The sequence below is a fragment of the Lepus europaeus genome, chromosome 4, assembly GCF_033115175.1.
Source record: "Lepus europaeus isolate LE1 chromosome 4, mLepTim1.pri, whole genome shotgun sequence".
Classification (NCBI taxonomy): Eukaryota; Metazoa; Chordata; class Mammalia; order Lagomorpha; family Leporidae; genus Lepus; species Lepus europaeus.
The window spans coordinates 83,731,565-83,756,240 of NC_084830.1; the positions used below are offsets into that span (position 1 = coordinate 83,731,565).

At 40.7% G+C, this 24,676-nt stretch overlaps 2 protein-coding genes across 2 annotated transcripts; both read left to right on the forward strand.

Moving 5' to 3' along the window:
• Positions 1 to 18,401: 18,401 nt before the first annotated feature.
• Positions 18,402 to 20,338, forward strand: LOC133758712 (probable 28S rRNA (cytosine(4447)-C(5))-methyltransferase; the record flags this gene model as incomplete). The annotated part of the gene is given in 4 exon segments (XM_062189883.1): positions 18,402 to 18,822; positions 18,825 to 19,478; positions 19,481 to 19,662; positions 19,665 to 20,338. Coding segments are annotated over 4 exon segments (1,833 nt in total), but the record flags the coding sequence as incomplete, so codon positions are not given.
• A 61-nt stretch (positions 20,339 to 20,399) lies between these two features.
• On the forward strand, positions 20,400 to 21,672 carry LOC133757727 (prohibitin-2-like). Its single transcript, XM_062188462.1, is given in 2 exon segments — positions 20,400 to 20,889; positions 20,892 to 21,672. Coding segments are annotated over 2 exon segments (870 nt in total). The 5' UTR covers positions 20,400 to 20,495; the 3' UTR covers positions 21,368 to 21,672.
• The last annotated feature ends 3,004 nt before the right edge of the window (positions 21,673 to 24,676 follow it).

A 24,676-nucleotide genomic window follows, 5' to 3' on the forward strand; every position in this document is an offset into this window, starting at 1 on the left:
CTTAAAATATGTAAATGACTTTTTTTGCCCATGGGGAGATTAATAAATTCACTAAGGTGAAAAAAATGAATTCAGTCTTCCCCAGTAAGAAAATTGCTCAAAGATTAATTTAGCCTGTTTAATTCAGCTCTCAAATGTTTCTCAGAGCTCTAAAATATTTTTCTAACTTCATTGCACCTGGGGCATTGATGTGATTATTTTTACTCTTGATTTTAATGTATCTAGTTTCTTCTATATCGAACTATTTTCATTTTCATTCGGTTCATTTTACCCTTGGTTTCTTTTTCTTTTTTTCCCTCAGAAGATTATTGCTATTTGTATTTTGCTGATGATCTCTTCTTACATTATGTTAGGCTCAAAGCTGGCAGAAACATGTACTAAATACTGCATTTCCTCTCCTCTTTCTAGTCTCAGTTCTTTCCTCCCATATTCATAAGTACACATCATCAGTGTGGATAAATGTGCAGGTTGCTCAGTATTTGACACAGTACTTATTCAAGGAAACTAATACTCTAAGCCAAGAAAACCCATAACAAATCTTAGCAAACCTTTAGTAATCAATTCCAGGACTCCGAGATCCTTATGATTTACCAAAAGTGAAAACTGAGTTGGTCAAATTCCACGTTCTGTGTGTATGTTCTTTTTATAAAAGAACACAGTTGACTGTCACATGGTTTTCCATCATGTTTTAAACAAGTTAAGGTTGCTCTGGGGCTGTTACTGCTCATGAGGCTGACACTTGGTGATTTGATTCAGATATATTTGTCTTTATATACAAAACGCCATGTGCTACATAAAAGTAAGATTGTGATTATTTGTTTTTCATTTCTTCCCCTGATATTATTCTAACTAGATTTTCCCATAAAATATGCCAGATTCTATTATTCGGTTTATGTTCCATATTGAAAGTATTTCCTTTATTGTATGCATAACATGGTGAATAATTGCATTTTAACTTCAAATAAGACAATTTTTAAATGAGACCTTATACTGCTTGTGCTTAATTCACTCTTAATAGAAATAGTTACTTCAGTGAAGATAGCACTAGAAACACAATTTTTTTTTTTAATGACAGTAGAGCATTTTTCTTTCTTCATGTTTTTTTTGACATGCAGAGTTAGACAGTGAGAGAGACATAGAGAAAGGTCTTCCTTCCGTTGGTTCACCCTCAAAATGGCTGCTATGGCTGCCATGCTACGCCAATCCACAGCCAGGAGCCAGGTGCTTCCTCCTGTTCTCCCATGCGGGTGCAGGGCCCAAGCACTTGGGCCATCCTCCACTGCACTCCCGGGCCACAGCAGAGAGCTGGACTGGAAGAGGAGCAACCAGAACAGAATCCGGCGCCCCAACAGGGACTAGAACCCGGGGTGCGGGTGCCATAGGAGGAGGATTAGCCTAGTGAGCCACGGCGCCAGCCTCTTCATTCTTTTTGACTTAAGAAAAGGCAATAATGCTTCCAAAATATTTATTTAGAGACTTTTTAAAATTTTATTTAAATCTGGGACACTAACACCATGTGTTTTTTATTTTTTCTTTCTTTCTTTCTTCTTCTTCTTCTTTTTTTGTGTGTGTGTGTGTGTGTGCTCTACTCTAGGTATGAAAAATGTCCAATGGGAAATGTAACCTCAGATCTGTGAAATGGAAAAAAAGACAGTGATAACATTACAATCCAAGGAGCCTTTGCTTCAATTCATTTCCACTCCACGTTTTATGTCCTTGATGATTCCATGATGGAGGGGTGATTGGGTGGGCAGATCATGAACAACTACCAGAGCACGTGCAGCAAGGAAGAGTAGCCTACGTGTTCACCTTCCCAAGTGGCATGTCACTGCGATCCATTACCAGAGGGAGACACTCAGCATTGCTGGCACATCCTTATACCAGGTGCTTCTGTTTATTGGGCACAGGATCCGATTTTGCCTCCTCTAATGAAAAATGAATTTCAGCAGCAAGAAGATACTGTTTCAATGAGATTAGGGAAAAGATGCAACCTATAAGCTGTCTACAGACTACAGAATAAGTGAAATGTTATGACAGGGGAGAATATCTGTTGGTAACATAGGTTGACTCATATTTCAAGAGCAAAATTGAAACCATACTTTTAGAGGCTGCAGCTGGTGACAACCAGAAAAATGCTTTGAAAGGCATCTTTTTCAGCAAACATCATGCAGTCCATCTTCTGCCCAAGAGTTTTCATGTGTATGACTAATATATCTAAGGAGGGAAAATTCTGTTCCTAAGTTCTGGTGGAAGGAGGCAAAATGCTAAAATAAAAGCACTAGATGTTTTTAAATCAGCATTAATATTATACTAATAAAACATTACTCACAAAAAGGACAAAGAGGAGGAAAGTGCTGTGGTGCAACAGGTTAAACTTCAGCCTATGGCAACATCATCCTGTATGGGCACATGTTGGAGTCCTGGGTGCTCCATTTCTGATCCAGCTCCCTGCTAATGGCCTGGGAAAGCAGCTGAGGATGCACCCACGTGGAAGACCGAGAAAAACTCTTGGCTTCTGGTTTTAGTCTGGCCCAGTCTGGGCTGTTGCTGCCACTTGGCTGCTGAAGCAGTAGATGGAACACCTCTGTCTCTTTCTCTCTCCTGTAACTCGCCTTTCAGATAAAAGGAATAAATTTGTTTACAGTTCTTGTCTCTACTGTTGAGAAATAGAGTTTTTGTCCTCCTACTATTTGTTGAAATTTTTACTTACTATAGGGTTATTATGAATATAAAGTAAACTGAAAATAGGTCATTGTAAAAATTAAGAGTGGGAATAGAGGGAGCAGGAAGAAGTGTGGGAGCGTGGACAATAGAGTAGGGTGGGAAATATCACTATGTCCCTAAAACTGCATATATGGAATACATGAAATTTGTATATAAATTTTTTTTAATTTTTATTTTTTATTTAGTAAATATAAATTTCCAAAGTACAGCTTATGGATTACAATGGCTCCCCCCCATAATTTCTCTCCCACTAGCACCCCTCACATCACCCGCTCCCTCTTCCATTCCATTCACATCAAGATTCATTTTCAATTATCTTTATATAGAGAAGATCAATTTAGTATATATTAAGTAAAGATTTCATCAGTTTGCACCCACACAGAAACACAAAGTATAAAAATACTGTTTCAGTACTAGTTATAGCATTACTTCACATTGGACAACACATTAAGGACAGATCCCACATGAGAAGTAAGTACACAGTGACTACTGTTGCTGACTTAACAATTTGACGCTCCTGTTCATGGCGTTAGTAACCTCCCTAGGCTCTAATCATGAGTTGCCAAGGCTATGGAAGCCTTTTGAGTATGCCGACTTTGATCTTATTCCGACAGGGTCATAGTCAAAGTGGAAGTTCTCTCCTCCCTTCAGAGAAAGGTACCTACTTCTTTGATGGCCCTGTTCTTTCCACTGGGATCTCACTCGCAGAGATCTTTCATTTAGGTCTGGTGTTTGTTTGTTGTTGTTGGTTTTTTTTTTGTTTTGTTTTGTTTTTTTTGCCAGAGTGTCATGGCTTTCCTTGCCTAAAATACTCTCATAGGCTCTTCAGCCAGATCCGAATGCCTTAAGGGCTGATTTAGGACATCTGCCATTCTATGAGTCTGCTGTGTATCCCGCTTCCCATGATGGATCATTCTCTCCCTTTTTGATTCTATCAGTTAGTATTAGCAGACACTAGTCTTGTTTGTGTGAGTCCGTTGACCCTTAGACCTATCAGTGTGATCAATTGAGAAATGAAGATGATCACTTGGACTAGTGAGATGGCATTGGTACATGCCACCTTGATGGGATTGTATTAGAATCCTCTGGCACATTTCTAACTCCACCATTTGGGGCAAGTCCGATTGAGCATATCCTAAATTGTACATCTCCTCCCTCTCTTATTCCCACTCTTATATTTAACAGGGATCACTTTTCAGTTAAAATTTAAACACCTAAGAATAATTGTGTGTGAATTACAGAGTTCAACCAATAGTACTACAACAAAAAAAAATACTACAATAAAGTATTACATGGTACATCAACAGTCAGGACAAGAGCTGATCAAGTCACTGTTTCTCATAGTGTCCATTTCACTTCAACAGGTTTCCCCTTTGGTGCACAGTTAGTTGTCGCTGATCAAGGAGAACACATGATATTTGATCCTTTGGGACTGGCTTAATTCACTCAGCATAATGTTTTCAAGATTCCTCCATTTTGTTGCAAATGACTGGATTTCATTGTTTTTGACTGCTGTATAGTATTCCATAGAGTTCATGTCCCAGAATTTCTTTATCCAGTCTACTGTTGATGGGCATTTGGGTTGGTTCCAGGTCTTAGCTATTGTGAATTGAGCTGCAATAAACATTAATGTGCAGGCAGCTTTTTTGTTTGCCCATTTAATTTCCTTTGGGTAAATTCCAAAGAGTGGGATGGCTGGGTTGTGTGGTAGGGTTAATATTCAGGTTTCTGAGGAATCTCCAGACTGACTTCCATAGTGGCTTAACCAGTTTGCATTCCCACCAACAGTGGATTAGTGTCCCTTTCTCCCCACATCCTCTCCAGCATCTATTGTTGGTAGATTTCTGAATGTGAGCCATTCTAACCGGGGTGAGGTGAAACCTCATTGCGGTTTTGATTTGCATTTCCATGATTGGTAGTGATCTTGAACATTTTTTCATGTGTCTGTTGGCCATTTGAATTTCCTCTTTGGAAAAATGTCTCTTGAGGTCCTTGGCCCATCTCTTAAGTGGGTTGTATGTTTTAGTTTTGTGGAGTTACTTGATTTCTTATCAGCCCTTTATCTGTTGTGTAGTTTACAAATATTTTTTCCCATTCTGTCGGTTGCCTCTTCACACTCCTGACTGTTTCTTTTGCAGTACAGAAACTTCTCAATTTGATGCAATCCCACATGTTAATTTTGGCTTGACTGCCTGTGCTTCTGGAGTCTTTTCCAAGAAGTCTTTGCCAGTACCTATATCTTGTAGGGTTTCTCCAATGCTCTCTAATAATTTGATGGTGTCACGTCACATCATAGATTTAAGTCTTTAATCCACGTTGAGTGAATTTTTGTGTAAGGTGAAAGGTAGGGGTCTTGCTTCATGATTCTGCATGTGGAAATCCAATTTTCCCAGCACCATTTATTGAATAGACTGTCCTTACTCCAGGGATTGGTTTTGGATCCTTGATCAAATATAAGTTGGAGGTAGATGTTTGGATTGATTTCTGGTGTTTCTATTCTGTTCCATTGGTCTATCCATCTGTTTCTGTAGCAGTACCATGCTGTTTAGATAACAACTGCTCTGGAGTATGCCCAGAAATCTGGTATTGTGATGCCTCCGGCTTTGTTTTTGTTGTACAAGATTGCTTTGGCTATTCGAGGTCTCCTGTGTCTCCATATGAATTTCAGCATCATTTTTTTGAGATCTGAGAAGAATGTCTTTGATATTTTGATTGGTATTGCATTGAATGTATAAATTGCTTTTGGGAGAATGGACATTTTGATGAAATTGATTCTTCCAATCAATGAGCATGGAAGATTTTTCCAATTTTGGTATCCTCTTTTATTTTTCTTTAAGGTTTTGTAATTTTCATTGTAGAGATCTTTAACATCCTTGGTTAAGTTTATTCCAAGGCATTTGATTGTTTTTGTAGCTATTGTGAATGGGATTGACCTTAGAAGTTCTTCCTCAGCTGTGGCATTGCCTGTGTATACAAAGGTTGTTGATTTTTGTGCATTGATTTTGTATCCTGCTACTTTGTCAAACTCTTCGATGACTTCCAGTAGTCTCTTAGTAGAGTTCTTTGGAAACCCTAAATAAAGAATCATATAATCTGCAAAGAGGGGTAGTTTGAGTTCTTTTTTTTTTAACTTTTATTTAATGAATATAAATTTCCAGTGTACAGCTTATCGATTACAATGGCTTCCCCCTCCCATAGCTTCCCTCCCACCCACAACCCTCCCCTCTCCCGCTCCCTCTCCCCTTCCATTTGCATCAAGATTCATTTTCAATTCTCTTTCTATACAGAAGATCAATTTAGTATAAAGATTTCAACAGTTTGCACCCACACAGAAACACAAAGTGAAACATACTGTTTGAGTACTAGTTATAGCATTAAATCAAAATGGACAGTACATTAAGGACAGAGATCCTACATGAGGAGCAAGTGCACAGTGGCTCTTGTTGTTGACGCAACAAATTGACACTCTAGTTTATGGCGCCAGTAACCATCCTAGGCTGTCATCATGAGTTGCCAAGGCTATGGAAGCCTTCCAAGTTTGCCGACTCTGATCATATTTAGACAAGGTCATAAAAGACAGGTTGAGGATAGTAACCAATGATCCTAAGAGTGGCATTTACCAGGTTTGAACAATTATACAGCATTAAGTGGGGAAGAGGACCATCAGTACACACAGGTTGGGAGTAGAGCCATTGGTGGTAGAGTAGAGGTTATGATTACAAAGGAATGAGGCCCAAGTGCACTAGACAGGGCCTAGAACAAAGGACAGAGTCATTATTAGAGGAGCTAAGAAAGGTGCTGTCTAAGCTACAATTAAGTTTTCTGATTGAGAGGCAAATAGAACCTGATAGAAGGGGCTTGATAATAATCTGGTGGGCTTTAGGCCTTGTAAATTCAGAGGCCCAGACCTATCTATCTCTTCACATGGGGTATATCCTAAGGGAGGTGTGAACCTCCTAGGGGAAGGCACTCTGTTGACTTTCATTACCTGGCTGGCCTGGGAGGAGAGCTGGCCAGGTAAAGGCAGGGGGCATCTCTAACAAGAAATTTACAGTTCTGCCTGCAATGTTGCTGACCCTACTTGATCATCCCCTCAGCTGCAGTGGTCACTTTGGAAGTTGGGCTGAGTGAAGGGCTTTTCAGCTTAGAGCCAATAAGATCTGTGGCTCTGACCTGGGCATCCTTCGACTCCAGGGCAGGTCCATTTCCAGTGATCCAACTCTTGGCAGAGCTGCCAGGGCTCTTCACAAGCTGACTTCTGCTGAAGCCCAGGCTTACCACATTGAAAGCCACTGCAGTGGACTGGCCTGTTGGGTCTCCTTGAGGGTAGATCACTGTACAGATCAGCCATTAATAGGCCTGCCACCCATTGCTTCTGATGCCGAGCTTTCTTTTCCTCCTGGTTTGTGTTAAAGCAGACCAGAGGATGCAAGTCAAGGGAGTGCCCAAGTCCCATCTCTAATCTTCGGTGGCCTGAACTACAAGTCTATAGTCACAGGCATGTTCTGTAGCAGTTTTTCTAAGGTAGACAATGCCCATGAGGAAAATTATATTCTCACTTTAAAACTTTCTTTCCCTTTGGTCTGAAAGGGAGGTTTTTTCTACTTACTGTATACTTCGCTGATGGCGAAGAGAATCTAGCTATGAGATTATTATTTAAGCTCTTATTTTGGTTATGCTATTACAGAAAAATGTTAGCCATCTCTTTTATAAGGTCTAAAGAATAAATTGTGCGTCCTACAGATTCCTTCATAATAGAATTAGTTTCCTACCTTGAGGAGAATAGAGAAATGAAAGAACAAGTTGGGCTTAGAATAGAGAAATGAGGGAGCAAGTCCTAGATCGCTTGCTGACAATAGCAATATCACATGAATACTTAGCAAACAGTTTCAACCATTAGATAACAACTTAAGCCTGTGTATACAAAGGCTGTTGATTTTTGTGCATTGATTTTATATCTTGCTAATTTTCCAAACTCTTCTATGAGTTCCAATAGTCTCTTAGTAGAGTTCTTTGGACCCCCTAAATAAAGAATCACATCATCTGCAAAGACAGATATTTTGACTTCTTCCTTCCCCATTTGTATCCCTTTAATTTCTTTTTCTTGCCTAATAGCTCTGGCTAAAACTTCCAGAACTATATTGAATAGCAAAGGTGAGAGTGGGCATCCCTGTCTGGTACCAGATCTCAGCGGATATGCTTCCAACTTTTCCCCATTCAATAGGATGTTTGCCGTGGGTTTTTTATAAATTGCTTTGATTGTATTGAGGAATGTTCCTTCCATAGCCAGTTTGCTTAGACTTTTAATCATGAATGAGTGTTGTATTTTATCAAATGCTTTCTCTGTGTCTATTGAGAGATTCATATGTTTTTTCTTCTGCAGTCTGTTAATGTGGTGTATCACATTGATTGTTTTGTGAACATTGAACCATCCCTGCATACCAGGGATAAATCCCACTTGGTCTGGGTGGATGATCTTTCTGATGTGTTGTTGCATTTTATTGGCCAGAATTTTATTGAGGATTTTTGCATCTATGTTCATCAGGGATATTGGTCTGTAATTCTCTTTCAATGCTGCATCATTTTCTGGCTTAGGAATTAAGGTGATGGTGGCTTCATAAAAAGAATTTGAGAGGATTCCCTATTTTTCAATGGTTCTGAATAGTTGAGAAGATTTGGAGTTAGTTCTGCTTTTAATGTCTGGTAGAATTCAACAGTGAATCCATCTGGTCCTGGGCTTTTCTTTGTTGGGAGGGCCTTTATTACTGTCTCAGTGTCTATCACAGTTATGGGTCTGTTTAGGTTTTCTGTGTCTTCCTGGTTCAATATAGGTAGGTTGTATGTGTCCAGGAATCTATCCATTTCTGATAGATTTCCCTGTTTGCTGGCATACAAGTCCTTGCAGTAATTTCTGATGATTCCTTTTATTTCTGTGGTGTCTGTTGTTACATTTCCTTTTTCATCTCTGATTTTATTGATTTGGGTCTTTTCTCTTCTTTTTTTTAGTTAGTTGTGCCAATGGGGTATCAATTTTGTTTATCTTTTCAAAAAACCAGCTCCTCGTTTGGCTGATTTTTTAAAGTTTTTTTGGATTCAATCCTGTTGATTTCTTCTCTGATTTTAATTATTTCTCTTCCCCTACTAGATTTGGGTCTGGTTTGCTGTAGATTTTCTAGATCCTTGAGATGCATTGAAAGCTTATTTGTTTGGTGCCTTTCCAATTTCTTGGTGTAGGCAACTATTGATATAAACTTTCCTCTTAACACTGCTTTTGCTGTATCCCATAAGTTTTGGTATGTTGTGCCGTTATCCTCATTTACTTCCAGAAAGTTTTTGATTTCTCTTTTTATTTCTTCTATGACCCATTGTTCATTCAGGAGCATGTTGTTCAATCTCCATGTGTTTGCATATGCTCTAGGGATTCCTGAATTGCTAATTTCCAACTTCATTCCTCTATGGTCTGAGAAGCTGCATCGTATGATTCTAATTCTTTTGCATTTGCTGAGACTTGCTTTATGGCCTAGTATGTGGTCAATCCTAGAGAAGGTTCCATGTACTGCTGAGAAGAATGTAAAGTCCTTAGATGTAGGATGAAATGTTCTGTAGATATCTGTTAGATCCATTTGGGATATAATGTCATTTAAATCACTTGCTCCTTGTCTTTCCTCTTGGCTCTGTATTATTCTTACCCTATGATTTCTCTCTTAACATGTTATAATAGCATCCTGAATGTCCACAGACTGCATCTTCATTCTCCCTCTGTCCTCCTTCCACATTGTTGTTAGAGGTATCTTTTGAAAATTCAGTATGACCGTGTAACTCCTCTGTTCAATATCTTTATTATTTTTCTCTCAGATTTCAAAGTCAGATTTAAATCCTAAAGTGCACAAGAGTTTCTGCAAACTGGATGCTCCCACATCTAACTGCCCATCTACTGTTGAGCCACAAGCTCCTGCTATAAGCGCTGAATTTTGCAATTAAGAAGCTCTGTTTCTTGCATGTGTCTATGTCTGCATTCTTATGGCTATTTCTTCCTGATATACCTGCCTGAGTCTATTTTCTTCTCTCTGCCCATCTCCTTATAATTTATTTCCTCACATTGTACTCAGTGTCAGCACTAAGAAAATATGTTTTTCCCTAACATTACTGTGGTCTGTATGGCTAATGAGTACATCTTCAATTCTTATGCCATTCTAAATGCATCTTCCTCACACTGTATGATTATCTCTTCTAACTTCAATTTTTAAAAGACAAGTATGTGTTTTATTCAGCTGTATATAACCAGAGCATATCACAGTGCCAGATGCATAGTAGACACTCACTATCGTGTTTTCAGTGGATATATGTACATATTCATGGTTGGAACTCTGAGATTTAATTATGGTTTGGACATGGAGAAACATATGATTCTGATAATGGATAATTTGGCTCTGACATACTGTGATTTTTCACAGATCATGTAAGATATTTGGATTTCAATGATAAGATTCAAAGAATGTTAATAATATAGACATGATAGCAGAGTAAGGTTACGGCTTTGGATTTAATGTCCCAAGTTTGGTGATTGTTCTCTTTAGTCTTTGGGTTTTGTGTTCATGTGACACTTGTACTAAACTGAGTTACTTGTATTTCATTATGAAATGATAACTCGTATCTCCTCATATTAAAACTTCAGTTTAGAACACAGCAGTTTCAGGGTTCATTTCATAAAATGTCATTTCTTGCAGTTTTAGAATTGAATGACAGCCAAAAATTTTAGCAAAATATATGAGCAAAATTACTCACCAGTGCTTCACAAGTGGTGAATAATACATAGTGATACTGAGAAGTAAAAGTCTCCATTATGTTATTTTAACTAGAAACTAAACATGCAGTGGACAAAAATTATGATGTCAGGGAGGTTTTTTTTTTTTTTTTTTCCTGATCCTAAAATATTCACAGGGTCATGTACTATTTTGACTCACCTTTCTCATTTTTGCTTCCCATTCACTTCAACTCTTCAGAGAAACCTGGATCCTGACTCTGGGTCTCAGGAACATTCTCATCTATTTGTGATTTCATTTCTGTAAAAGAAAATGATTTGAAATTACTTGGAACCGATTTACCCTGAGAAAAATGGGAAAATCGCTTAACCTTCTTGTGTCTCATTTCTCACTCACTGGCACCCTGATGGAAGGGTGTATACTCTGTTTAAGTGTAATTCCATCTGGTTATTTCTGTCTGAAAAGTATCGATTATTCAACAGAAAACACAAATCCTAAAGACAACTTCATCATTGGGCCAAATGTTTAACAGCCAGAAGAAGCCATCTATCAAGTTTCAACACAAAATTCTTACAGGTTTCTTATGTTTGATCTCCCATTAAAATGTGTCCACAGATTTAATGTCTTTTACAAGGTCCATCTTACCATGATGTATAATTTACATCAAAAAATCCATACTGAATTAATTTTATCTTCTGATACAGTTTGACTTGTAATACTTTATTGTAGATTGTTCACTAGCTTCTTATCCAATAGAAAGATTATTTAACATAAAGCCAGTTTCCTTAAGGAGCAAGCTACTACTTCTTTAGTGCTAATTCTTCTAATTTGTTTAACTTTTGCTGACACTGTGAAATTTCTGTGATCAGTAGAGTAAATTAGAAAAAAAGCAACATAAATTTTTCCAAGCAAGCACAATGAATATCATGTTATATTTAAAAATTATACCTATATTCTATGTAATCTTTTATTAAAAATAGATTCATGGGGCCGGCTATGACACAGTAGGTTTATCCTCTGCCTGTGGTGCCAGCATCCCATATGTACGCCGGTTCTAGTCTTGGCCGCTCCTCTTCCAATCCAGCTCTCTGCTGTGGCCTGGGAAAGCAGTAGAAGATGGCCCAAGTGCTTGAGCCCCTACACCCATGTGGGAGACCAGGAAGAAACAGATGGCTCCTGGCTTCCGATTGGCGTAGCTCTGGTCATTGCGGCCATTTGGGGAGTGAACCACCAGAAGGAAGACCTTTTCTCTGTCTCTCCCTCTCACTGTCGGTAACTCTACCTCTCAAATAAATAAATAAAATCTTTAAAAACAAACAAACAAAAATACATGCACGGTTATTTTCCTAAGAATAATGCATATTGATATGTGATTAAGACATTTTTAAATCCAAATAAATCATCTTTTTAGTGGAGATACAGAAACAGCACCAATAATATGAAGTGATAAAATATTATATATCTGTAGCCACCCATCTGTAATAGAATGCCAAAACTTGTATTTTGTATCTAATTGTAGCTTAACATTCACTGACAAAATTTTCCCCATTCCTCCTTACTCTACCCACCCTCTGAAAGCCACTATTCCACTCTCAACTATGAGGTCAACAATGTAACATGTATTAAAACATAACATGGTAACCCACAATATGTATAATTTCTCTATGTCAATTAATTTTTTAAAAAATGGGAAAAAAAGAAATGTAACATAAAGGAGGATTGACTTCCAATATCATAGTGTAAGTGGCTCGGTGGACTTGTTCCCTTTGAGACCAGTAGAAATTATTTTTAAAAACCCCAACAACAACTTAAAGCCTCTAGAAATAGTCTTCAGGGCATAAAAATTCAAGAAAACCTGCAGAAGTAGTAGGAATAGCAGCAGTCTGTGGTTTTACAATCAAAACCACTCCCTTCCTTCTTTCTCCTAACTCAGAAAGTGGAATCTGCACTCCAGACTTCCAAGGCCAAGAATACAGGTCTCTTTCCTCCCTCAACTCCCCATTGGAGAGCTTTCTTGGTGGGAGGAGCAGAATATCAGTGTTGCTCATCCTGCCACAAACTACCTGTTCCTGAGGCTAAATTGTAGCCATGAGCATTTAGAAAGTGGAGTCCCCCTCTTATGCAAAGTCTTTGCTTATTTAATGAAGGCCCTCTGTTGGGTAAGAAGCAGCAGAGCATCAACAGTCCCTGATTTCCTTGCCTAGACTTGTCAGATAGAACAGGAATCCAAGAGGCCCTTAGCCCCTAGTCCACATGTACTTGTCAGTTTTTCATCACTATTCCTACCTGCAAGGAACTCTTAGAGAGGAAGATTTATTTTGGTTTACAATTCTGAGGTTCACTGTCCAGGGACAGAAAGCAATATTGTTTCAGCACCCCGTTAGGCTGGAGGATTTCAGAAGGAAATTGTATGGTGAGCCTGGAAGCAGAAAAACAGGGAGCATGGTCATTCATGACTCAATCAAGACTATAGTCTGGTAACCCAACCCAATGACATACAGAAGGTCTCACATCCAGACAGTGCGATTGGAACAAGTTCTACCCATAATTCATTAACGTAAGACTGGGTAGAAGTCCTTAACACATGAGGCTTTAAGGGACGCTCAACTATTATCCAACCCATATCATGATCTTACTCCACAGAGCATTCAACATCCTACAATGTGGGTATAACTCAGAGAGAAGAGTGCCATTGTTCCCATCCCCAGCTCCAATGCCCTGGCTTAGAGTTTGGGGATAAGAAACAAGCTGTGGCACAGGTATCACCTAAGCTTTTACCAAAGGAACTGGCTTCATTTCCCACATAGTGTGGGAAGTTCAAGCTTAAGGGTGCTCTCAAAAATAGTAGAGGTTGTGATTGGAAACCATTGAAAGGAGATTCAAGATACAGGATAAACTAAAGGTTGGTTAGTTTGCAGGAGAGATTTAAGGAAAGAGATGACTGGGAGGAGCTCTCCCTGGGTCTGAATAGATACAAAACACTGAAATTGGAGACTACACCTTCCAGCCAGCCAAAATTAGATTGAATTAGTTTCTAGAAAAATTTATTCAGCAAAAATACAGCAAACATCCTACAATGAAGTGGAGCCTAACATTTGGATGTGAGGGGAAGAGAAAAAGTCTTATTAACCACTGCAGGTTGATCGTGAGTATGTCCAAAGAGGTGCCTCTTTCACTAGCAATGTCAAAGGTGAATATTATCAAAGGTGAAATAAACTACAATTAGATAATCAGCCAGTCACTAAACAAACACACAAACAAATAATACTATTAAATGTGGGGAAGAACCAGTACCCAGGTTTTCTAAAATATAATATCCAAACTGGTTTCTAACCAAAATATTTGAGACATGAAAGAAATAGGAAAAATATAACCCATGCACCTGAAATTAAACCACGTAGCGGAAAATGCTTATGGGAGTGACTCAGTGGAAAGTTCAACAAAAACATATTTCAAAATATCTATTTAAATATGTCCAAAGAATTTAAGGAAACCTTGATTAATAATGCAAAGGAAGACATGATGACAATGTTCCATCAAATAGAGGATATCAGTAAAGAGGCATTACAAAAACTACCAAATGGAAATTTTGGAATTGTAAGAGTACCAACACTAAAAGGAAAAATTTCCTAAAGGAATTAAACAGATTTCAAATATCAAATTGAAGAATTAACAAACATGAAATAATATGATAAGGATTTCTGAAAATAGAAGGATGAAAATGAATATAAATCAAGAGTGCCAAGGAGTACTGTAAAAATTAAAAGAAATAATACAAAAGAAAAGAGGACGGAGGGCGAGACATTGGGTGGGAGGGAGGGTGGGAAGATCCACTATGCTCCTAAATCTGTATGTATGAACTACATGAAATACTTTCACCTTATACAAATTTTAAAAAGTGTAAGAAATAAAAGAATATTGTTATTTTGTTTTTTATATAACACTGAAAGTGGTGAGACTGAAAGGAGCAGATTGAAGTTAGCAGCATAATACATGCAGACTCCTCAAACTGTAAGTGCAACAAGCTACAACTGGGATAGGCATAAAGAGATGCACAAACAGACATTATAACAAAATTTCTGAAAGTCAACAACAAAGAGAAAAATGTGAAGCAGTAAGGAGAAAAATCACTCTTACCCTATGAGGCAACATGAATAACATAAATAGCTGACTTCTCAGCAGAAAAGTAATGAGATAACATATTTAAAATGATTTAAGATAAATACTATAAACTGGATTCCTATATCCAATAAAGCTATTTTTCAAAGATGAAGATGAAATAAACACACTTCCAGATAAAAAAAAAGTGAAAGAATTTGTTTTGAGCAGACATTCCATACAAGAAGAACTAAAGGAGTCCTTCAGAATGAAAACAGTAACAGCAGCTGGTAATTTGAATCCACATGAAGAAAACAAGAGCCCTAGTAAAATAACAATGCAGTTAAAAATAAAATATAACTGTATATTTATCATTTCTTACCTTCAATAATTTAAAAAAGCAATTATTGGGCCCAGAACTGTGGTGTGGTGGCTAAAGCCGCCACCTGCAGTGCCAGGATCCCATATAGGCACCGGTTTGAGTCTTGGCTGCTCCACTTCTGATCCAACTCCCTGATAATGTACCTGGGAGAGCAGTGGAAGATGGTCCAAGTCCTTGGGCACTTGCATCCACATGGGAGAAGAAGCTCCTAGCTCCTGACTTTGGATTGGCTCAGCTCTGGCTGTTGTAGCCATATGGGGAGTGAACCAATAAATGGAAGATTCTCTCTCTCTCTCTCTCTCTCTCTGTAACTCTGCCTTTTAAAAAAAGTAATTATGGATGTGGCATTGTAACACATTGGATTACACCACCTCCTGAGACACCAGCATCCTGTATTACAGCATTGGCTTGAGTCTTGGCTGCTTTGTTTCTGATCCAGCTACCTGGTCATGTCCCTGGGAAAGTGCATAATGCATAATGAGGGACCTGGATGGAGTTCCAAGCTTCTGGATCCTGCTGTTGTGGCCATTTTGGAAGTAAACCAGCAGATGGAAGATTCTCTCTCTCTCCCCCTGTCATTCCACCTTTCAAATAGATAAAATAAATCCTATAAAATAATTATGCAATATAATATGTGTATAATTTTGGAAGCCTATAATATATAAAATAATTTATTTGTGGTGTGGTTAACAATAAAACATAAAGGAGGTAGGTACAAAGATACTTGGCACATTACAGATGGCACATTAATAGTTATAAAAATGTATTAGATTCATAATATTAATAGACCAAACATATGAGAAAGAGAATACAAGGATACTATTTTATATTATATATTATACAGTATATACATATATGCTCTTAATAACAGAAAATGAAAATATATTAAATAAAAACTGAAATGAGATAAAGTATGAAATAGGCAATTGAACAAAAAAGTTGAAGAGTTTAAAACCCACATTCAGTAATAGCACAATTACAGGAAAGAGCAAAAAGAAAATAAAAACACAATGACCTCACCAAATGCTAAAACTTGTGGGTTCCCCTAAAAGCAGTGCTGAGACAAATTTATAGCTTAGATGCTTATATTTAGAAAGAAGAATTATAGAAATGTAATATCCTTATATTTAAGAAGCTGAAACAAGCAGAGAAAATTAAATCTAAAATAAAGGAAATAGGATAATAAAAATTATAACAAGAATCAATGAAATAGGCTGGCGCCGTGGCTCACTTGGCTAATCCTCCGCCTGTGGCACCAGCACACCGAGTTCTAGTCCCGGTTGGGGCGCTGGTTCTGTCCCGGTTGCTCCTCTTCCAGTCCAGCTCTCTGCTGTGGCCCGGGAAGGCAGTGGAGGATGACCCAAGTGCTTGGGCCCTGCACCCGCACCTGGCTTCGGATCGGCTCAGCACACCGACCGTGGAGGCCATTTGGGGGGTGAACCATTGGAAAAAGGAAGACCTTTCTCTCTGTCTCTCTCTCACTGTATAACTCTGCCTGTCAAAAAAAAAAAAAAAAAAGTCAATGAAATAGAGAATAGAAAAATAAATGAAATGAAATGAGAGCTTACTCTTTAGTAGGGGAGGGAAAAAGAGAAGAGAGAGCGGGAGGGATAGAAAACACCAAGATTTGTAGAATCAGAAATTAAAGTGAGGGCTGCTGTTGTGCCATAGTGGATAAACTCACCACCTGAGGCAACAGCATCCCATTTGTGTACCGGTTTAAGTCCTGGATACTCCACTTCCAAACCAGCACCCTTCTAATGTGCCTGGGAAAACAGTAGATGGCGGCCCAAGTATTTGAGTCCCTGCAGCCACATGAGAGATTCATAAAAAGTTCCAGCCTCCTTGCTTCAGCCTGGCCCAGCCCAGAATGTTGCAGCTATCTGGGGAGCGAACCAGTGGATGGAAGATTTCTCTTTCTCTCTCTCTATGTCTCTCTGCAACTCTGAATTTCAAATGAATAAATACATTTTTGAAAAAAAAAAAAAAGAAATGAATGCAGGGGTGGGCATTTGGTTCAGACACCTGTGTCCAATATTAGAGTATGTGGGTTCAAGTCCTAGCTTCTGGCTACCAATTCCAGCTTCCCACCAATGTGGATCCTGGAATGCAACAGATGATGGGTTCAGTATCTGGGTTCCTGCCACCCATATGGGAGACATCTATTAAGTTCCCAGATACTGGCTTCAACCCTGGTCTAGACCCCGCTGTGGTAGGAATTTGGAGGATAAGCCAGTGAATTGGAGCTTTTTGTCTATGTGTCTCTCTGTCTCTCAAATAACTAATAAATAAATAAAAAATTAGAAATGAAAAGGGGGGGAGGCGCTGTGGCACAGTGGGTTAACACCCTGGCCTGAAGCACTGACATCCCATATGGGCACCAGTTCGAGTCCCAGCTGTTCCACTTCCAATCCAGTTCTCTGCTCTGGCTGGAAAAGCAGTGGAAGATGGCCCAAGTCCTTGGGCCATTGCACCTGCATTGGAGACCCGGGAGAATTTCCTGGCCCCTGGCATCAGCGCAGCTCTGGCCATTGCAGATAATTGGGGAGTGAACCATTAGATGGAAGACCTCTCTCTCTCTGCCTCTTCTATCTCTGCGTGTAACTCCGACTTTCAAATAAATAAATAAATCTTTAAAAAAAAAGAATTGAAAAGGGGGACATCACGAACTGAACTTACCGAAATAAAATGACAATAAATCAGATAATTTATACCAAAGGAAAAATTCCTAGAAAGACACAAACTACAAAACAGACTAAACATATATAATATGAACAGATATTTTTCTATAAAGAGATTAAAGTAGCAATAAAAATATCATGCACAAAGAAAATATCAGGCATAGATGACTTCACCACGGAATTGTGCCAAACACTTACATAAAAATTATAAAAAGAGTTATACATATTTACTAAGTGTACTTAATTCAGCAGTGCAAGCCTGTTTAAAATTTAAAATGAATTAATATTTCAGTAGATATAGACAAAGTACTTGATAAATGCTTTTTGCCTTTCATGATAAAAGCACTTAATAATTAGGAATGCAAGGTAACTTTCTAAACCTAATAAAGAGAACTTATGAAAAATCCACCACTATTATATTTGCTGAAAGATAGGAGATTTTCTCTCCAAAATCAAAAACTAGATAAGAATTCCTGCTCTAATTTCAACATTGTACCTGTGATTGTAGTCATGGAAATAAGGCAAGAAAAATAATAAAACCATCTATTGCAACGAAAGAAGTAAAATTATCTGTATTCACAGATAACATGACATTATATATAAAAATCATAAGGAATCCTCTTTAAAAAGCTACTATAATTAATAAGGGCATTCAATCAGGTTTCAGGGTATCACAGCAATATAAAAAAGTTGATTGTAGTTGTCTACACTTATAAAAAAATAAAAATGAGGGAAACCTTCCTTTAAAATAACAATGTGGCCACTGCATCAGGTCCCACAAAGGAGCAGAAAGCCGACTCCAGCCTGCAGATCAGTGTGGAAGAGGAGGAGCCCTTTGTGCTGCCCCCTGATGGGCAGATGGAGCAGGATGCCCAGGCCCCAGACCTGCAGCGAATTCACAAGCGCATCCAGGACATTGTGGGCGTACTGCGTGATTTTGGGGTCCAGCGGGAGGAAGGTCGGTCTCGGGCTGAGTACCTGAGTCGTCTTCGAAAGGACCTGGCCACTTACTACTCCTACGGGGACTTCCTGCTTAGCAAGCTCATGGACCTCTTCCCTCTGTCTGAGCTGGTGGAGTTCTTAGAGGCCAATGAGGTGCCTCGGCCCGTCACCCTCCGGACCAACACCTTGAAAGTCCGCCGCCGAGACCTGGCCCAGGCGCTGATCAATCGTGGGTTAACCTGGACCCCTTGGGCAAGTGGTCAAAGACTGGACTAGTGGTATATGATTCTTCAGTGCCCATTGGTGCTACCCCCGAGTACCTGGCAGGGCATTACATGCTTCAGGGGGCCTCCAGCATGTTACCTGTCATGGCCCTTGCCCCCCAGGAACACGAGCGGATCCTTGACATGTGTTGTGTGCCAGGAGGGAAGACCAGGTACATAGCCCAGCTGATGAAGAACACGGGTGTGATCCTTGCCAATGATGCCAACGCCGAGCGGCTCAAGAGTGTTGTGGGCAACCTGCACCGGCTGGGGGTCACCAACACCATCATCAGCCACCACGATGGGCGTCATTTCCCCAAGGTGGTGGGGGGTTTTGACCGAGTACTGCTGGACGCTCCCTGCAGTGGCACTGGGGTCATCTCCAAAGACCCGGCTGTGAAGACAAACAAGGACGAGAAGGATATCCTACGCTGTGCCCACCTTCAGAAGGAGTTGCTGCTGAGTGCTATCGATTCTGTCAACGCCGCCTCCAAGACAGGCGGCTACCTCGTCTACTGCACCTGTTCTGTCATGGTGGAAGAGAACGAGTGGGTGGTGGACTACGCCCTGAAGAAGAGGAACGAGCGGCTGGTGCCCACAGGCCTAGACTTTGGCCAGGAAGGCTTTAACGCTTTCGGGAAAGGCGCTTCCATCCTAGTCTGCGTTCCACCCGGCGCTTCTACCCTCACACCCACAACATGGATGGCTTTTTTATCGCCAAGTTCAAGAAATTTTCCAACTCTATCCCCCAGTCCCAGCCAGGAGATTCTGCCACAGCCACGCCTGCAGGCCTAGGCTTGTCTGACGCGAAGGGTCAGGCCGCCCCAGGTCTGAGAGCAGCAGCCAGCCGGCCCCGAAGGCTGCAAAGGCAAAGCAGCAGGCGCAGAAGCGGCAACATCCCAAGAAGCTCAACGGCATCGCCAAAAGGGCAGGCGCGGAACTGGCCGCTGCACCTTCGGGCACAAAGGCCCAGGCCTCCCCCAAGCTCAAGGAGAACCGTCAGCCAGCTGAGAAGGCTGACGGGATCAGGGAGCTGGAGGTGAGAGGGCAGCCCAAGCGACCAGCGCATAAACGGCAGACCCCCAAGAAGGGCGCCGCCCTGAAGCAGAACGCCCCTCCCAAGGGCACGGACACAGAAACACCTGCCGTGCCCGCCTTCTCCAAGCCCAAGGATGCCGCTCAGCCCCTTGGGAAGGCCAGAGGGGCCAAGAGGCTCAAGCAGCATTTGCAAGAGCAGTCTTTGAAGAAGGCTCCCGTCCAGACTCAGAATGGCACCGCCGAGGGACCTCCGGTTCCCACCGCACCTTCCCTTACTTCCAGCCGGCCCCCACCTGCAAAAAGGAGGAGATCTCGGTCTAGGGGCCACAGCCAGCCCCTGCTGGCCTAGACAGATGCCCGCGAACCACACTGGGCTGACTCGCTGCCGTGGGCACGGGGCTGGAACTTTTTCCTCTGCGAGGATGGTGTCCCCACTGCGCACGCTCATGAAATTATATGCATTTCACAGCAAAAAAAAAAAAAAACTCCCGGGAGCAGCACGGCCTCGAACCCTCGTATGTGGGTGTGATCTCTGAACGAGTGGGGTCGAGGCGGGCCGCCACCCCAGCTCTGACTTCCGGTGCCGCCGGCCTCCGGACCAGACATGGCCCAAAACTTGAAGGACTTAGCAGGACGGCTGCCCGCCGGGCCTCGGGGCATGGGCACGGCGCTGAAACTGCTGCTGGGGGCCGGCGCCATGGCCTACGGCGTCCGTGAGTCGGTGTTCACCGTGGAAGGCGGGCACAGAGCCTTTAACCGGATCGGTGGCGTGCAGCAGGACACCATCCTGGCCGAGGGCCTGCACTTCAGGATCCCCTGGTTCCAGTACCCCATTATCTATGACATTTGGGCCAGGCCTCGGAAAAGCTCCTCCCCCACAGGCTCCAAAGACCTGCAGATGGTGAACATCTCCCTGCGAGTGCTGTCTCGACCCAATGCCCAGGAGCTGCCCAGCATGTACCAGCGCCTCGGGCTGAACTACGAGGAGCGAGTGTTGCCATCATCGTCAATGAGGTGCTCAAGAGCATGGTGGCCAAATTCAATGCCTTGCAGCTGATCACACAGCGAGCCCAGGTCTCCCTGTTGATCCGGCGGGAGCTGACAGAGCAGGCCAAGGACTTCAGCCTCACGGAGCTGAGCTTCAGCCGAGAGTACACAGCTGCTGTGGAAGCCAAACAAGTGGCCCAGCAAGAGGCCCAGCGGGCCCAGTTCTTGGTGGAAAAAGCAAAACAGGAACAGCGCCAGAAGATTGTGCAGGCCGAGGGCGAGGCTGAGGCCGCCAAGATGCTTGGAGAAGCATTGAGCAAGAATCCTGGCTACATCAAACTTCGCAAGATCCGGGCCGCTCAGAACATCTCTAAGACGATCGCCACGTCACAGAACCGCATCTATCTCACAGCGGACAACCTCGTGCTGAACCTACAGGATGAGAGCTTCACCCGGGGAAGCGACAGCCTCATCAAGGGTAAGAAGTGAGCCCGGTAACCGAGAACTGCCCCTGGAGAGGAAGTGGATCCGTCATCCCTGCAGGGTCCCAGCACAGCCCACGTCTGCCCCCCATATCATGTGATGATCCCCTCTGCACCCGTCACCCCAACGCTGTCTTGGATTAAGGAAGCGTGAAGACCGACCCTTGGGGAAAATGACTCTTCCTCCCTGTGTTGGCCAGGGATATTGGGACAGTGTGATTTCTCAGTGATTTCCTACAGTGGTGTTCTCTCTCTTCAAGACTAGGAGGAAATAACCACCACCCCAGGAATTCTCAATAAATTTTTATTACTTAAAAAATTTTATTACTTAAAAAAAAAATGAAAGTCAACAGAGTGCCTTCCCCTAGGAGGTTCACACCTCCCTTAGGATATACCCCATGGGAAGAGATAGATAGGTCTGGGCCTCTGAATTTACAAGGCCTAAAGCCCACCAGATTATTATCAAGCCCCTTCTATCAGGTTCTATTTGCCTCTCAATCAGAAAACTTAATTGTAGCTTAGACAGCACCTTTCTTAGCTCCTCTAATAATGACTCTGTCCTTTGTTCTAGGCCCTGTCTAGTGCACTTGGGCCTCATTCCTTTGTAATCGTAACCTCTACTCTACCACCAATGGCTCTACTCCCAACCTGTGTGTACTGATGGTCCTCTTCCCCACTTAATGCTGTATAATTGTTCAAACCTGGTAAATGCCACTCTTAGGATCATTGGTTACTATCCTCACTCTGTCTTTTATGACCTTGTCTAAATATGATCAGAGTCGGCAAACTTGGAAGGCTTCCATAGCCTTGGCAACTCATGACGACAGCCTAGGATGGTTACTGGCGCCATAAACTAGAGTGTCAATTTGTTGGGTCAACAACAGGAGCCACTGTGCAGTTGCTCCTCATGCGGGATCTCTGTCCTTAATGTGCTGTACATTTTGATTTAATGCTATAACTAGTACTCAAACAGTATGTTTCACTTTGTGTTTCTATGTGGGTGCAAACTGTTGAAATCTTTATACTAAATTGATCTTCTGTATATAAAGAGAATTGAAAATGAATCTTGATGCAAATAGAAGGGGAGAGGGAGCGGGAGAGGGGAGGGTTGCGGGTAGGAGGGAAGTTATGGGAGGGGGAAGCCATTGTAATCCATAAGCTGTACACTGGAAATTTATATTCATTAAATAAAAGTTAAAAAAGAAAAAAAATAAAATCAATAACACCAAAAAAAAATAACATCACAAAGAATTTTCTGAGTAAAATACAGAACTGAAAAGTACAAAGTTATAACCTGAAAACTATAAAATATTTCTTAACAAAATTAAAGACAATCTAACTAAATAGAAAAGAAATCTTATGCTTATGGGTAAGAATCTAGTATTGTTAATCTAGCCATACTACCCCAATTTTCCCCTCATTTAATACAATATCTATCAGAATCCCAGTTTATTTCTTTGGAGTGACCAGTCAACTCTACAATTCACATTCTTCTTTGAATGGCTCAGAATTGCCATAAGAATACAGAAAAATGAGAATAAAGTATGAAGACTCACATTTTATAATTTAAAAATTCAAAACAAAGCACTGATAACAAAGACAATGTGTTAGTGGTACAAGAACAGCTATGGAATGGAATTGAAAGTCTAGAGGTGAAACTAGGGGTCTATGCTAAACTGATTTGCAACAAGATGCCAACAGCATTCAATAGGAAAAGAACAGATCTTTCCATAAACAATAATAAGACAACTGCATACCACATGCAGAATGATATTTGACCATTACCCAAACAATGCACAAAATGTAACTTTAAATAGAGATAGAAACGTGCCAGCGGATTCCAATACAATCCCATCAAGGTGGCATGTAACAATGCCATCTCACTAGTCCAAGTGATCAACTTCAGTTCACAATTGATGGCTCTGATAGGTCTAAGAGTCAAAGGGATCACACAAACAAGACTAGTGTCTGCTAATACTAACAAATAGAATCAAAAAGGGAGAGAACGATCCATCATGGGAAGTGGGATACACAGCAGACTCATAGAATGGCAGATGTCCTAAATAGCACTCTGGCCTCAGAATCAGCCCTTAAGGCATTTGGATATGGCTCAAGAGCCCATGAGAGTATTTTAGGCATGGAAAGCCAAGACACTGTCAAAAAAAAAAAAAAAACACACCCTAAATGAAAGATCTCTGCAAGTGAGATACCAGTGGAAAGAACGGGGCCATCAAAGAAGGAGGTACCTTTCTCTGAAGGGAGGAGTGAACTTCCACTTTGACTATGACCCTGTTGGAATAAGATCGAAGTTGGCAAACCCTAAAACTTCCATAGCCTTGGCAACTCATGACTGGAGCCTAGGGAGATTACTGATGCCATAAACAAGAGTGTCAAATTGTTAAGTCAACAACAGGAGTCACTGTGTACTTACTTCTCATGTGGGATCTGTCCTTAATATGTTGTCCAATGTGAAGTAATGCTATAGCTAGTACTGAAACAGTATTTTTACACTTTGTGTTTCTGTGTGGGTGCAAACTGATGAAATCTTTACTGAATTGATCTTCTGTATACAGAAGATAATCAAAGAAATAAATAAAATAAAATAAAATAAAAGAAGAAAATTAAAGATAATTGAAAATGAAAATAACTTGGTTTTAAATTGGAAATTGCATAGAAAATTAATCAATTTTTAAAAAATATCACGTAGGATCTCTGTCCTTAACGTGCTGTACATTGTGATTTAATGCCATAACTAGTACTCCAACAGTATTTTTCACTTTATGTTGCTATGTGGGTGCAAACTGTTGAAATCTTTACTTAATATATAATAAACTGATCTTCTATATAAAGAGAATTGAAAATGAGTCCTGATGTGAATGGAAGGGGAGAGGGAGTGGGAAAGGGGAGGGTTGCAGGTGGGAGGGAAGTTTGGAGGGGGGGAAGCCATTGTAGTCCATAAGCTGTAGTTTGGAAATTTATATTCATTAAATAAAAGTTTAAAAAAAATCTGTTATATAATGAAATAACTTCACAGTGTGACAAAAATTATGTATTTGTTATAACATTGGCTGAAGTGCCCAAAGAAGCTACAAATATTAAATAAAGCTTCTGTGATTAAAAAAAATAGATTAAAGACCAAATTTTAGAGTTAACACTATGAAACACTTAAGGAGTTCAGGCAAGAGGGCAGGTACAGTAGGAAGAATCAGTATGCTCCTAAAATTGTTCTTATGAATTGCATGAAGTTTGTATAGCTAAATAAAATTTTTCTGGGAAAAAAGAAAACAAAGTGAAATATTTCCATTTATTCAGCAAA